The sequence below is a fragment of the Sinocyclocheilus anshuiensis genome, unplaced genomic scaffold (genome assembly GCF_001515605.1).
Source record: "Sinocyclocheilus anshuiensis isolate Anshui unplaced genomic scaffold, SAMN03320099.WGS_v1.1 scaffold333, whole genome shotgun sequence".
NCBI lineage: Eukaryota > Metazoa > Chordata > Actinopteri > Cypriniformes > Cyprinidae > Sinocyclocheilus > Sinocyclocheilus anshuiensis.
The window spans coordinates 1,450,622-1,466,565 of NW_015539871.1; the positions used below are offsets into that span (position 1 = coordinate 1,450,622).

At 37.4% G+C, this 15,944-nt stretch overlaps 1 protein-coding gene and 1 non-coding gene across 2 annotated transcripts in view; both read right to left on the minus strand.

Annotated features, from left to right (window-relative positions):
- Positions 1 to 3,824: 3,824 nt before the first annotated feature.
- On the minus strand, positions 3,825 to 3,897 carry trnar-ucg (transfer RNA arginine (anticodon UCG)). The gene has a single exon. It is a non-coding gene; the product is annotated as a tRNA-Arg (tRNA).
- Positions 3,898 to 4,452: 555 nt separating this feature from the next.
- Positions 4,453 to 15,944, minus strand: part of LOC107685219 (kinesin-like protein kif7) — a 34,716-nt gene continuing 23,224 nt past the window's right edge. The window contains exons 8-19 of the mRNA XM_016481737.1: positions 14,587 to 14,735; positions 14,366 to 14,496; positions 14,089 to 14,250; positions 12,706 to 12,908; positions 11,423 to 11,620; positions 10,384 to 10,509; positions 9,750 to 9,926; positions 9,444 to 9,659; positions 7,801 to 8,007; positions 7,114 to 7,312; positions 6,130 to 6,291; positions 4,453 to 5,094 (exon numbers count right to left, since the gene is read on the minus strand). Of these exons, the coding sequence (XP_016337223.1) occupies positions 4,733 to 5,094; positions 6,130 to 6,291; positions 7,114 to 7,312; positions 7,801 to 8,007; positions 9,444 to 9,659; positions 9,750 to 9,926; positions 10,384 to 10,509; positions 11,423 to 11,620; positions 12,706 to 12,908; positions 14,089 to 14,250; positions 14,366 to 14,496; positions 14,587 to 14,735 (2,292 nt within the window). The 3' untranslated portion in view covers positions 4,453 to 4,732. The remainder of the gene's footprint in view (positions 5,095 to 6,129; positions 6,292 to 7,113; positions 7,313 to 7,800; positions 8,008 to 9,443; positions 9,660 to 9,749; positions 9,927 to 10,383; positions 10,510 to 11,422; positions 11,621 to 12,705; positions 12,909 to 14,088; positions 14,251 to 14,365; positions 14,497 to 14,586; positions 14,736 to 15,944) is intronic.

The window sequence follows — 15,944 nt, forward strand, 5'->3', positions numbered from 1 at the left end:
ACAGTTCAGTGATTCAAGCTGTGCTACGAAATAACTGAGGTAATTTAAAAAGCTTACTTTTAACAATTGACGTGCATATTCCTCTCTGTCAGAAAGTAAGCTACGAGTGGCCGTGTGTCGGGGACAAATAGAGGTTCCCGTGCGTCTCGCGTTAAAGAACATGACGCTAAAATCTCTGAGCAACGCAGAAGCATCTGGTCAAAAGCCCATCTCTTCAGAGATGCGTTTTCCATTCAGAACTCGCAGTCCTTGAGTATTCAGCCATCCAGAGAACGGAACAGGCAGCTTAATTTCCAAGATGGGGAATTCCTCCCTTGAAAAGCATGCTTACAGTGAGAGGAGATGCGAGGTTTACTTTATGAAAGCACGCACGCATGCGATGCTCTCTTTCCCTTCCCTCCTGCGCTCTGTGCATGCGATGTTCTCTCTCTCCGGCTTGAGAGAGTCTAGTTTCTGACTAAATGCATCCTCCTCTGGCAGTTCTCTCCTGCAGTGACGTCACTCCAGCAGCAGGCTGCAGAGCGGCCAATCACAATCCCACGCGCGCGCTCCATGGTTTGCTGAGTGCGCGCGCGACAGAGTGTCGCCTATAGGTTGCAGAGTTCCTATAGTAACCTAAAATTAATCAAGTTATGCCTATAGTTTCAGCATTGCCCTAAAATATTTGCCTTTTAAAATTATTAGGTTTATTAAATTCAAAATATAACATTTTGTAGAAGTAGGTCGGCTTTATCATTTCAATTTTGTACATACCTTTACATGGTAAATCACTATACGTTTATCTCTCTGTGACTGCAATCTCTGTTATCATGTGTCTATTTGTCTCCAAGTACTGAAGCTTCTGGAACCGATGAAAAAAAATCCTTGTAATCCAATAAAGCCGATTAAGGGTCTAAATGGAAAATACAAAATACAAGAGTTTAAGTACAACCGTGCTTTAAAAATATATATGATAACCATATACAGTTTTTTTAGGAGAAAATTATATTTAAAAAAAAAAGGGACAGCAGATGTAAATATTTCCCGTTTCCTTTTCGTTCTCTGTCTCTGATGACCACTGTTGCATTAGGAATTCTTATTATTAAAACACGGAATAGAATACATCAAAAAGTACACTTCTTATTGTTGCATTTGCTACAACTACAGTACATTACAAATTGCTGACAGCAGATATTTTAGCTCCTGCATTGCTACAGACAGTTTATTTCGGCTTGATTCAATATTTGCCTTAATTCAAACTTTATGGCTTGTAATATAGGCTATATAATATATACGTTTTTAACTTTAAAAGAAACACAGGAAGACAGAAATAAACCTTTTAAAGCGCGAACTAGTTGGAAACTGGTCAGCTATAAATAACTAATTCTTGAAATCCACTGCAACTGCTTGCTCTGATTGGCCAACTACAGTCTATATTCCCTTTTCGCATTGAAATTAAAATTGCATTTTGGACAAATATTTCAAACACGCACTCTCCACTTTTCTCCACCTCAGTTGGTTTTAAATTATTTATTTACTGTCAGTATACAATAGCTATATATAACATTATTAACACCAATTCTTACTGTAGCCTGACTATTATTATTATTATTATTACTTGTTCTTGCATGACTATTAAGCTACAATATCGTTTTTTTAAAGTGAATTTTAAATCAATCTTCTCTTTATAATGCTGCCTCTTAGAATAATTTTACAACACGGATTCGCGCGCGCACATATTTAGATGAGTGTCAATTTATAATCAATCAGCAAAGAAAAAATGCGTGTGCATCTTAGATGTCTGAAGGCAGAATGTCCATTCCGACAGAGAATTCAGATGGAGACTAAATGCTGTTATTTTCTTGACCTCTACACGCGTAATGAAGTGTGTTTAAGTGAAGAGTCCGCTCTCTTCATTCACAAAGGTCACTTGGGTTCAATGAATGTCCTGTGACTGTTGACCGAGGTGTCTCTTGCCCTGCGGCTGTGAGTGTTTGGATATACCTCTGTTACAGCACTTACTGTGTTGATTTGAACCTGTAGAGCACTAAACGGGACTTTAACCAGACAATGAACTTTAAGTAACAGCAGAAGAGCGCATTTCTGGCTCAAGGGGGTTTTGTAGACTGGCATCATAAAATTGCAAACAGGATTAATGAGAATAACTAAAAATACCCGTTCTCTGATTATCATTCAATTTTACACCAGTCTCCATGTTACATTAGCCTACACAACTAATTGGTCTACTGATACATCTTAATATTTAAGATTTGTGTGGTAGGCTACTGCTTGTAGAGACGTTTTGCTATCCTTAATGCTGTAGCTAATTGCATATATTAGCACATGATATGTGGACACTAATGTTATCCTGTAGCCTAAGTTTTGCCAACGCTTAATTTTGGACATGTAACGTGCAAACTACAGTCTTGACATCAGCGACCCCTGGCGGTGAGTTTTCTCTTTATCAAGCGCGTATCAGGTGCTTTAAACAATTACGTTTCTGTACAAATAAATATAGTTTCAAAGAATTATAAATGATTTCAAATAATTTATAAAATTGTGTAAGTTTTGTGTAGACAGTCCTATTCTCCGTGTTTTATAGAATGAAAGTCTCAAGATACTCGCTGCAGCGATGAATTGCCACTAACTGGTTACCATTATTATCTATTTAAAATGCAGAGATAACTTGTCACCCTTCTGTAACAAATAGGCTACAGAAACGGCACAATTTTATTTGATCATCTAGACGGAGAAAACGATAGGCTACATTTTATTTAATACAATCTAATCTAATTTTACAAGTGCGTATTCTACAGCCATATAGATTGTATGTAGTTAGCCTATTTATCGCTGGGTTTAATTATTACTATTTTTGTTCAAATTTTAACGTCAAATTATGTTTATTTAGACGTCGCAGCAGTCACTAATAATCACTAATTTGCTATCATTTAGGCAATTGGTTTGTAAAAAGTAGCTATTTAACTGTATTCAGTCTCTATCATAAATGAACAAAAGAAACTGAAACAAAGAGCCAAAGACAAATACAATCGACAGTTTCTCTTTGTTTTTGCCATTAAAGGTTGATTTTACACATTTGCAAACTGTTTCGTTGTCAATCATTTATACCTAGCCTATATTTACTCGTGCGTTATCATATTATATTCTCTATGATGACAGATTTGCATGTGCTGATTTATGACCAAATCAAGAAAATCCTACTTTTAGGTGATTTTAGGTTTAAGACGATCGTTAATCATGCATTCGCTAAACTAAAGCATGCTAATGTAAGTGGATTAATTAGCAATAGCCTAATAAAAAAAATACATAGGCCTAAACAGCCTCATAGTATATTTTTCAATTTACCAAAAACTTTTTATCCGTAATGACTCCTTACGTTGCTCTTCTGATAAAACGGTTTTGATTCCCCAACATATCAGAATATAGAATAGTCTATAAGAAAGACTATAACAAGTAGCACTAAAATATCCTTAGACTTTTAAATCGAAATATGTTTCTACTGTTTCCGAACACTATTTTAAGGTCAACTGTCTCACAGAAAAACGTCAAAGTGGGTGAAATACACACAGATATCACATTCTCTAGCGGTCTAGGGCAGAAAATCTCGAAGTGTGGTGATATACCGCCACCTGGTGGTTATTTAAGCCATGCATCATTAGTTTTACACGTAAATAAATCTAAAGTACAAGCTTTTTCATTGATTTTGTTTAAGTGCTCTAGCTAAACAATTTAAGTAGCCTAGCCTATATGTGCACACTGTGCAGAAATAAGTTGGTATAATCAACACATTTATTTCTTTCTGACTTGTCCTCAAAGCCTTAAAACTAAGACCCCGGCAGGACTCGAACCTGCAATCTTCTGATCCGAAGTCAGACGCCTTATCCATTAGGCCACGAGGCCTGCGAGAACACGCAATTGAACGTGAGCTAGATGAGTAGGTTTGTACACCGCCAGACGGCGCAAGGTCTATTCTTATCAGCATCACTTCCAATCCACAGATGGCCCAGAAGAGGGCGCAAACAGACAAAAGATCACTTATTTTCGAAACAAAACGTTTTAATCAAGAGTCGCCCCGAGTCAAAATGTTCGTTTACCCTGACAATTACACCACTACAAACTATTTTGCCTGTTAATGGTTAAAATCAAACGCGGTACTGTTACTAAAAATGAGCAAAATGCTGGCAGCTATTGCGCATTAGCCACTGCATAGCACAAAAGCTAAAGATTATAGTTATTAGTTATTTTACACATCTCTGCTGACGGCATTGTGTTTTACGCCGTTCTTTAATACAGTGAAAATACTTCAATGCGCATACGACTCCTGGCTGGCTCGGTTACCTTTTCAAAATTACACAAATACTATTAATCTTGTTTCTTAGTTATGCTCTTTTATTTATTTTTCGTTTTTGAATAAAACATGATCTGGTTAAAGATTATTATTATTTTTTTTTTTATATTTATTTTCTGTCAAGGCATTTTTATTTCATTGTTTATGAAAGAAAAGCCCTTTTACATTCACTAAAAATGTGTCCAAGAGTGTCAGAAACCTGCAACAGTTGAATAAAAAAAGTGCTTGAAATGTGACCAAAAGAATCGAAAGTACATTCCAAGGATGAGTGACAGTGAAGAAGTACAAATAAACAATTAACAATCAGTCATCTTTAGCAATAAAAAGGAGATATTCTGAAAACCGTGGATCACTGGTACAATATACTGAGGATTCTAACTGTACAAACTACACTGGATTTCTCCGAACTTCAATTATTGTTGAATTGGAATGAAGTGGTCCTGTGTTGAGGCTCAATCTCCTTAATTCTCTCCGTGGTCTTGTCCCGCTCCAGTGTGTGGAATTCATACCGGGCTGAATTATCCTGTTGTTTGGCAGTTCACAAGCTGCTCTCTGCCTGAGCTCCTCCATGCTGTACTGGTCCTCCGTTGGGAGTGAAGAGCGCCTCCATGTTGGTGGAAGAGGGGCATGTACCAGCTCTCGCATCTCTTCTCTTGACTTCTGAACTCTCTCTGTATCAAGTGTAGACTTGGCATCTTCAGCAAGTCTGCCCTGGACCCCGCTCGAAAGCCGACTGTCACAGTTTGGACCTGAGAAAAGGTGTAAAAAACACTGAACAATCAAAAATAAAAAATGGAGCCCCTGGCACATTAAAAGCAAAAAGTCAGACAAAAATGTCATTCCAGCCCCACGTTATTTTCTTTACTTTTAAATTTGCAGTCATGTTTTCAAATGCACTGCAAGTGGTCAGGACACAACCAATATTTTTTCCTTAAAACACTATCCATCAAACCATCCATGTCATGTCCAAGGCATGATTGTATAACTAAACACAAGCATAAATGAGATCTTTGAACTCTGGTTCTAGATGGTCAGGGGATAATAGCTTAGTCTGTTCCTCACATACTGACTTCGGAAGACTTGAATACGATGCACAAATGAACTCAAATGAACTATTCTTCAATTATGCTTTTTTCATCTTTGATGGTATAAATCCACTTCCATTAAGTGCAAAAAAAAAAAGCTCAGACATGCTGCCTGCAAATTTTTTTGATTCACTTTTAAAGAAAATAATAGGTCCGAATAACAAAAGATAAAAACTGTACAAGAAGCAATGAAGAAAGCAGTTCACTTTATTTATTCTAGTGCTGTCAAATGATTAATCACGATTAATAGCATCCAAAATAAAAGTGTTTGTTTACATAATATGTGTGTGAACTATGTATATTTATTATGTATATATAAATACACACACATGCATGTATATATTTCAGAAAAATATGTTATGTTTATGCATTATATTTATAAAATAAATTATATGAATATAAATATAGACATGCAAATACATGTAAATATTTTCAAAATATATACTGCATGTGTGTGTATTTATATATACATAAACATACACAGTTCACAAACATATATTATGCAAACAAAAACTTTTATTTTGTATGCTATTAATCGTGATTAATCTTTTGACAGCACTAATTTATTCATTACAAAAAAACATGAAAACTCTTAGAATTTAATTTAGAAGCTGCCGTTTCTTCCATAGAAAAATAAAAAATGTTGGCTAAAACACTGAATATTAAAAAAAATAGTTATTGAGTGACAGCAGTTCTCACCTTTGCTCTGTTCTCCTGCATGATTTACAGGGCCACACATTTCCCTTAGTTTGATGTTCAGCTCCTGATTGGCTATTTTGCAGAAGTTGAGCTCTTTGCTGAGGCTGTGGATCAATCCCTCATACTGCCGCTGTCTACCAACCAAACCCTCATCCATTTGCTCTGGAAACAATTAATTGCCAATACGTTCACCTTACATGTTCATAATGATTTGTGAATTCATGGATGATATTGCCTAATTTTTAACATACTATAGCTGCTATAAAAAAAAGGGATACGTTCTAAAGTATGTTTTGCACTGAATTACATAACACTGGCTATGTTCTATAACCAAGGATAAATAATGATAAATAAAATCTAGCGAATGTGCTTAAAGGGATATTTCTCCCAAAATTAAAATTTTTAAATTAAATTAAAATGTCATTTACTCGCATTCAGACTTTGGTTAATCGACTAAACACAAATTAAGATATTTTAGAGAGGTTTCTATCCCTTCCCTGAAAGTCCAGGTAACTAAAACTTAGAAGACCCAAAATGTCATAAAGATGTAAACGAATCCATATGAATCGAGCAGTTTTAATCTCGTGACTTGTAAAGAGATACGAACAGTTTATATAATGAACAGGTTTAATTTAGGCTTGTGATGTGCTCAATGTATGCGTCGATCATTGTTTAGATGTAAATAAGAGCCTAAATGAAATCTCTACATCAAATGAAGTGATTGTATCTCTTCAGTTGGATCAGGATTAAAACGCTCTATTCGTTTTTTGACACCTTTATAATAGCTTTTTTGGATCTTCTAAATTTTGGTTACCTGGATTTTCAAAAGGGACAGAAACTTTTAAGGTTTCCTTAAAAATATCTTAATTTGTGTTAAGTGTTAAGTCTTATAGGTTTGGAACAACATGAGGGTGAGTAAATGATGAAAGTTTTCATTTTTGGGTGAACTATCCCTGAAAACTGCAGTAGTCTCAGGACTCAAACCTCGGCACTGCTGCAGCAGCAGCTGGATGTTTCTCTCGTGTTCCTTCTGCTGCTGGGTGAGTCTACGGTCTGCCTCGAGCTGCTGTCTTTCCAGAGCTGCTTCCAACCACCCAACCAAGTTCTGCTGCTCCTCGACTCTCAGCTCCAGCTCAGCTAGAGCCATCTGCAGCCTGCGCTCCTCCTCACGAAGACACACGACCTTTACAAAACACACAAAGCGTCATAACAGTCACATTCTTAGCTGAAGCGGAAGGTCGAGTGAATAAACAAATATTTCAATTTACTTGTAAAGCGCTTCTCACAATACATGCTGTTACAAAATCACACAATTACACAAGTCTTCGCCTTTCCCTAACGTGTTAAACAGCTAAACTTACTTCTATTAAATGGCAGCGTGAATATGGAAATAATGTGAGAAAACGTGTGTTGTTAAAAACCGTGTCTACGTTTGCCAAAACAGAGTAAATGTGACCACACAGGCTAGAAGCTAACGTGTGGCTGTGATAAACAGACGTGCAAGTGTTGTTATTGTTTAACAGGGATTCGGTGCTGCATTACGATGCTTTGCCAACTGATAATAGACCGCACGTCTTTGAATAAAACTCACCACCACGAACAAGTACACTAAAGTGTCACCCTATAACTTCAAAAATTAGATCATTTGAGGAAACTCAGATGGTGTCTGACCTTATCAAAGTATTTACAAAGCAGAGCTCTAGTTTCAGAGGCAGACAGGTAGGCGAGTTTGGCCATCAGGTTCATCTCCCATTGGGTGAGCATGCTGCCCGACGCCCGCAGCTGCCTCTGTCTCTGGGTGATCGCCTCGTTTTTGTACTCGATAGCAGCATCCAGAGCCTCGATGGCCTCGTCCAACTGGAATAGTGTTCGTTCTTCCTGATGTTTAACAGAGGACAGTTCAGCTTTAAAAAATGTAATTTGAACATCGTGCAGTTTTAGAATACTAACATTCTAAGGCACAAATGTGGTAATGATATTCTAATTCCAGAATTTTTTTAACTAAAAGAACTTTTAAAGCAGCATCTTAAACGGCAACTGTACATGATTTTTCTGTGAACTGCCTAAAGCAGGGGTGTCCAATCCTGCTCCTGTAGGGCCACTGTCCTGCAGAGTTTAGCTCTAACCCCAATTAAATACACCTGAACCAGCCAATCAATGTCTTACTAGGCATACTAAAAAGATCCATGCAGGTGTGCTGAGGCAAGTTGGAGCTAAACTCTGTAAGACAGTGGCCCTCCAGGCAAGTTTGCAGACTGGTTTGGACTTTCAGCAACAACAATCGACTCCTCCGAGCCTGCATACTGGAGCATAAATCTGGGCAAAGTCATATACTGTATTCCACCCTAAAGTTAGCAAGGACATTCTATATCTAGCATATTAAACATCAAACACTGATGAGGAGATATTGAGTTTGAAAATTGAGAAATATTAAATATGACAAATTCTTCATGTTTCTGAAGATGAAAAGGTGTTTTTTTTTTTTTTTTTTCAAAGTGTGCAAACATTTTATGAATATACTTTTTGGTAATATATATAATATATGTAATATATATAATTGAAATTGAATTGAAATATATAAAATGTTTTTATGCATGTGAATTTGTCTACACAAGTGCATCATTTCTTTTGCATAAAGTATTATTGAGAAAAATCTGCTTCCATAGCATTCTTGTATTTTACAGTTGCGAGACACAAAAAAGGGGTTTTGTGTGAACTAGTCCTCAGAATTCTAATGATGCAAAACAAATCTGGATAAGAATTAAACATTTTTTTAAATGCTTAGAAATCCCCAAATTCTACATTCTGATGAATTAAAACAATGTTAGCTGAGAAATTCTAACACCGTGCGCTCTTAAAAATAAAGGTTCCATAAGGGTGTTTTGGCAGTGATGCCATAGAAGAAAATGTTTTAGTTCCCAAAAGAACCTTTCAGTAAACAGTTCCTAAAATAATTAATTTTGAAGAACATTTAAAAAATCTAAAGAACCTTTTTCGACTATAAAGCACCTTTCCTGAATTTGAAAGATTCCATGGATGTTCAAGGTTCTTAATAGAACCATTGATGCCAATAAAGAACCTTTATTTTTTAGAGTGTGTCTACACTGGACAATGAAAAAGACACTAAATAATGATTTTGTTTACACTGGATGTGGTGCAACATACTGCTGATGCCCTGTTCTATTTCTGACATACTCCAAATGCTTGTGCTGAATTTGTAATGGCCACTTTGTCATGTCCAGTGTACAGCGTCTCAAGCTGTTGTTGCGTGTCATGTAAAGACACGGTGCAGTTCTGAAAGTTAAGACTTTCACCTCAGGAGAGAGCAGGCTGCCCTGTCTCAGTTTGTCGTCCAGCTCTACCCTCTGTTTGAGAAGCAGCTCCTTCTCCTGCCGGAGGTTGGAGATCTCCTGTCTGATCTGCTGGGAGTCCTGAGCACTGCTACTACGCAGCAGACCGTTCCTCTCAGTCAGCTCCCGTTCCAGAGACTCGATTCGGCTCGACAAGGTCAACAGGTCTTTACTAAGAGCCTGCAGAGAAAACAGACCATACCACAACTTGTAAAGACTCATAATGGGGTGGATAATGGGACAAAACAAAGCCACAATGTTTTTACAGACTTCACTAGAGCGAAGCTTTTTGGATTCCAGGCCACTGCGTTCCAAGAGCAAGGCCTCCTTTTTGGCTAAAATCTCTTCTCTCCTGGTCAGCTCTCCTTCCAGGTCTTCAAGTCCACGTCGTTGTTCCAGAACCTTCTCCATTTCCTCATCAAGCCAGCGTTTCTGCTCCTCTATCTTCTGCTCAACCACAGATCATTTGAATGCAATTATTTACATATTAAATATATGCTCAATAAGTTTTGAAGTTATTCATCAAATGATTTTATCCAAAGTGCAAACTGAATTCAAGGTTTACATTTTAACTATATGTTAATTCCCTAGGAATCAAACCCACAAACATGACCTTGGAAAGAGCAAATGCATTGCTCCAAGATAAATAACATAAAGCACATACCAATACCAAGCTGAGAGGGAATTTGGGCAGCAAACTGAACTCTGAACATGTTGAAACAAGCTATTGAAACGTACCCTCAGCCACAAGGAAACAATAATAAAATTATTTCAAATGTCAGTCAAACTAATAAACACTATGACTGAGTAAACAGATCTAAAAATAATATTTTATTGCTGGATAATAGCTGTGGGAAGGGTATGATGAAAAGGAGCACGATTTCGTTTTTCTGTCTCAACCCACCTGCTGTTCCTCTAGTGATACGACCGAGCCGTTACTTCCACTTCTCCTCTGGCGCTGGAAGGCAGCGATTTCCTCCGTCTTAATCCTCAGAATTTTCTGCTGCTGTTCGTTCTTTATCTCCAGCTCCTTCGAGAAAGAGAAAGAGGCTGTTTGGAAAATGATTCTCTATTGAACGACAAGAATAACTGAGAGGCTGAGGTTTCGCTGTAGATTATTGTTCAGAATACAGAAACGCAGATGACTAATGCTGGCCCTTACAGAACAGAACACCGTTTCCTGAAAAAAAAAAAAACAGTTAAATGTGTAATTTCTGCAACAGTAGCAGCACCATACAAAGAAAGACGTGATCTGAAGCAAACAAGACAGAAAAAGCTACATTTGATATTTTACGAAAAAAATGTGCAAGCACATTTAATGTTTTATATTTTAATCACTACTGTTCAAAAAGCGCAATGTTTCTGAAAGAAGTCTCTTATGCTCACCAATGCTCTTTTTGTTTGCTCAAAAAGACAGTAAAAACTATTTTAAATAACAGCTTTCTATTTCAATATTTTAAAATGTAATTTATTTTTGTGATCGCAAAGCTGATTATTTCAGTCATCAGTGACAACATTTCTTTTTATTATCAATGTTGAAAAAAGTTGTGCGGTTTAATATTTTTGAGACTTTTTTTCAGGATTCTTTGATAAAAAAATTCTAATGAACAGCATTTATTTGAAACAGAAATCTTTTGTAACAGTATAAATGTATTCACTGTCATTTCTTGATCAATTTAATGCATCCTTGCTGGAAAAAAGTATAAATTTCTTTCTGACCCCAAACACTTGAACAGTAGTGTATCCAGTATTTATTATATCAAGAAAAACAGCAACCACAGCCTCTGTTTGGAAACAATCTGCAAATCCATATTTCTGCAAACCCACTGCTAGTGAAGCATAAATTACATATTTCACTTTTAATTCCATTCATACTCTTGATTTCTCTCAGGCTCCGTTTCCCACCTGTGCTGATAAAAGACTGAATGCAACACTTGGCTCACCTTGACTCTGTGCTTTCCTTTTTGCATCTCACTCTCCAGCCGTCTCTTCTGCTGGCTCTCCTCTCGCAGGCGGCGCTGCAGAAGGTCCTGCTGCTGCTTCATGTTCTGCACGTTCCTCTCGAGTTCCTGCACACGCCGCTCGCTCTGCGCAGACAGGGAGGCCAGCTGCACAGTGTCCCGCTGCTTCTGCTTCAACACCTGAAAGCACAGCACCTGTGAAGAGCTACATACAGTGGTGTGAAAAAGTGTTGGCCCCCTTCCTGATTTCTTATTTTTTTGCATGTTTGTCACACTTTAATGTTTCAGATCATCAAACAAATTTAAATATTAGTCAAAGATAACAAGTAAACACAACATGCACTTTTTAAATGAAGGTTTTTATTAAGGGAAAACAAAATCCAAAACTACATGGCCCTGTGTGAAGAAGTGTTTGCCCCCCTGTTAAAACTGTGGTTTATCACACCTGAGTTCAATTTCTCTAGCCACACCCAGGCCTGATTACTGCCACACCTGTTCGCAATCAAGAAATCTCTTAAATAGGACCTGCCTGACAAAGTGAAGTAGACCAAAAGATCCTCAAAACATGGAACAGTGGAGAACCTTCCCATGAGTGGCCGGCCGGCCGACCAAAATTACCCCAAGAGCACAGCGACGACTCATCCAAGAGGTCACAAAAGACCCCACAACAACATCCAAAGAACTGCAGGCCTCACTTGCCTCAGTTAAGGTCAGTGTTCATGACTCCACCATAAGAAAGAGACTGGGCAAAAATGGTCTGCATGGCAGAGTTCCAAGACGAAAACCGCTGCTGAGCAAAAAGAACATAAAGGCTCGTCTTTGATGATCTGAAACATTAAAGTGTGACAAACATGCAAAAAAAATAAGAAATCAGGAAGGGGGCCAACACTTTTTCACACCACTGTATATACTGCCAGGATCTAGTTTTGCATTGAACTTATATTGCCACAATCTACAGAATAAGTATTATAAATTGATATAGTTCATAAATATTTACTAAAAAAGGAACATTTCTTAATTCCTTCGATTTTGTTCTTCACAAACGATAACTAAACCTAAAAGTCGCTATTTTAATAAATATTTGCAAATTATGACAGAGTAAGGCCTGTTTCAAATGTCATTTAAGTCATTTTATTTGGTCAATTCATGCTGTGATATTCAAAATACTGAAATTTTGGTGTGGCGACAACCCTAATGAGAAACGCCATTCAAACGGGATTTCCATAATGATGCCTTTCGGCAAGCCAAAGCTGCCAGACACAGACCTGAACTTTGCTCTGCGCAGCTGCAATTTTCCTCCTGCACTCCTGAGCTTTGGAGCGGTCAGCAGCATCACGGCCGCCCTGAACCTCCAGGTCCTGCAGCTGCTTTTGTGCCTCTGTGAGCTCCACACGGGCCTGCTCCGCCTCGGCTTCCAGCTCAGAGATCTTATGACTGTACTGCCTGTTCATGGCCTGGGCGTCCTTACCTAGAGAGAAAGAGAGGACAGGATTATTTTAAGAGAACAGAAAGATTTGTAAACCACAGAAAAAAAACACTGATAATTATAAGCTCATAACTTGGGGTCAGTAAGATTTTTTGGTTGCACTTTATTTTACAGACCGTGTACTCACATGTACTTAGTGTATTTACCTAAGAAAGTTTTGGTAATAAAAGGTAACTGTAACTACATGGGGTAGGTTCATGGTTAGTACCTAGTTATCACCTAGTTATTGTAATTACATAGTAAATACATGAGGAACAGGACTGTAAAATAAAGTGCTACTGATTTTTTTTTAAAGAAAGGAATACTTTTATTCATAAAGAAAACAATACATTGATCAAAAGTGAGAGTAAAATACATTTTAAAAAATTATTTTAAATAAATGCTGTTCTTTTGAACTTTCTATTCATCAAAGAATCCTGAAAAATACTAAGCAGCACAGCTGTTAATGTCAGCATTAATAATAAGAAGAAATGTTTCTTGAGCAGCAAATCGGCATATTAGAATGATTTCTGAAGTATCATGTGACACTAATTAACGTAATAAAAAGTGCACACAAAAATTTTCAAATATTTGAGTCAGTACTCTATACAACCTTCGTTCATCTTCGGAACACAAATTAAGATGTTTTAGATGGAATCTGAGAGCTGTCTGACCCTGCATAGACAGCAACGCATCTGAAATGTTCCCAAGTCCAGAAACGTAGCAAGGAGATCTGTAAAATAATCCATGTGACATCAGTGGTGCAACCGCAATTATACGAAGCTACGAGAATACTCTTTTTGTGCAAGAGAAAAAAAAAATTACGCATTGATCAAAAGTGAGAGTAAAATACATTTTAAAAAATTATTTTAAATAAATGCTGTTCTTTTGAACTTTCTATTCATCAAAGAATCCTGAAAAATACTAAGCAGCACAGCTGTTAATGTCAGCATTAATAATAAGAAGAAATGTTTCTTGAGCAGCAAATCGGCATATTAGAATGATTTCTGAAGTATCATGTGACACTAATTAACGTAATAAAAAGTGCACACAAAAATTTTCAAATATTTGAGTCAGTACTCTATACAACCTTTAGAACACACTTTTTTCTTTGTTTTGTTTTAACACTGCCTTTTATTTTAGTACTGGTACTCTGACCAGCAGGTTTTCTCAACAGCCTCACCTGTCTTGACCAGCTCTTTAATGAGTTCCTCCTTCATACGGATGGTGATGGAGAGCTCTCTGATCTTGTGCTGTGCCTGCAGAAGCCCTTTCTCTGAGCAGAACTCGCCTCCAAAACCTCTCACGCTCTCCCACACCGAGCTCTCACCAATGCTGCTGTTAGCTGGAGAATCAATCAAAACAAATCAAAGCTAACTCACTGAATATTGGAAAGAAACTAATGTGGGCCGTCAAACACGGAGACTCTTGTCAAATGTTTTCAAGGACGTTTATCTCACATGTGCGTCTGGTGCATTGTAGACCCAGAGGATGGCCGAGTCCAAACGCCTGAGACACGGTTGCCCTGGTCCCAGCACAAGACCCTTGGAGCAATGGAGCATCTTTCTTTGTCCAGGTTACATTGATGGATCTGCCAAGAATAATGGCAATGCTGAATCCGTTAGCTATTCATTCTCAATGAACATTCTCATTAGAACTAGATTAATATAATCATACATACTTCCGTTTATCTCTGGTGGTTTGAACATGGCCATCTTCATCTCGGTTCACCCCTTTCCCAGAGGTTTCATAGTGAGCGTTTCCTCGTCCGCTTTCCCACTGGGTCTGGTCTGAAAATGAGCTGTTGTCTACTGACGCACACATTTCAACCTAAAAACAGTTCACATAAAGGTGAAAAAATGCATTATAATTTGATCTGAGGTGTTTGGGCCTTGGGGTTGTTAGTGCACCCAATCAACTGTAAAATAACTGACACACACAAATCATCTGTAACAATTTCACCAATAATAATGCTAGTGAACTATATTATTTGGCAGAAAAACGTTATGTAATTTATTAAATAAATTATTTTACAGCGGCTAGAGTCCTTACCAGGTCAAGAAAATATGATCATATTACCCCAATTTTACAGTCTCTGCACTGGAGAAAAAATAAAAAAATAAATAACGACTTTATTCAACAATTCGTTTCCTCCGCATCACCCTGTTGACATTTTGGAGAATATCCGCTGGACGTAAACAACGTATGCTGTTCTGTGTCAGCTGCGTTTGTTACATTACAGTACATAAAATTTCACTTACCACATAAACAGAGTAAGGAGAGATGACTGAGGACGATGGTGAATGATTTGCAGAACCTGAGCACCACTGACAAACATATAATCTTGTAAAATGTGTGGTAAGTACTGCCGCTCCATAGTATAAACCGAGTGCGTGCGATCGCAAATCTCGAAAGTGAAAGTGAAACTAATCGGGGATCACGATGCTGGCTCAACATCGTGATGTCTATCAGCCATTGGCGATGGACGATGGCATCGTCTATCGGCCCAACCCTAATTGTAATTAATGACAGAATTTTCATTTTTGGGTGAACTAACCCTTTAAGAAACATTACTTATTATTATCAATGTTGAAAACTTATTGTTGCTCCTCTCTGCCCCGCCTTTCTGAAATGTGTCGATTTTTACAAAGCTCATCGTTCTGAAAAGCACGGTGTGCTCTGATTGGTTCCTTGCATAAACATTTGGGCGGTGTTATGCAAATCTTCCAACACAGTGATGTAGATATGTGGGGGTGTGATTAAATCAGGCATTTTAGGAAGGCGTGGACGAGTCTTAACTTTTATAGAGAATATCTGGTAACACTTTCTATGAAGCCCGTATTTACAATACATTATAAGGGTAATCTTAAGGCATTATAATGAATGCATAATGCATTATAAAAAAAACGTATAATATGTTATGTCAACTCATGAATAATCATAACAACAATTATAATACATAATAATGCTTACGTATTTGTGGTTATAAGTTTAAGAGTATGATTATTTATAACACACAATGAACACCATATTAAATCT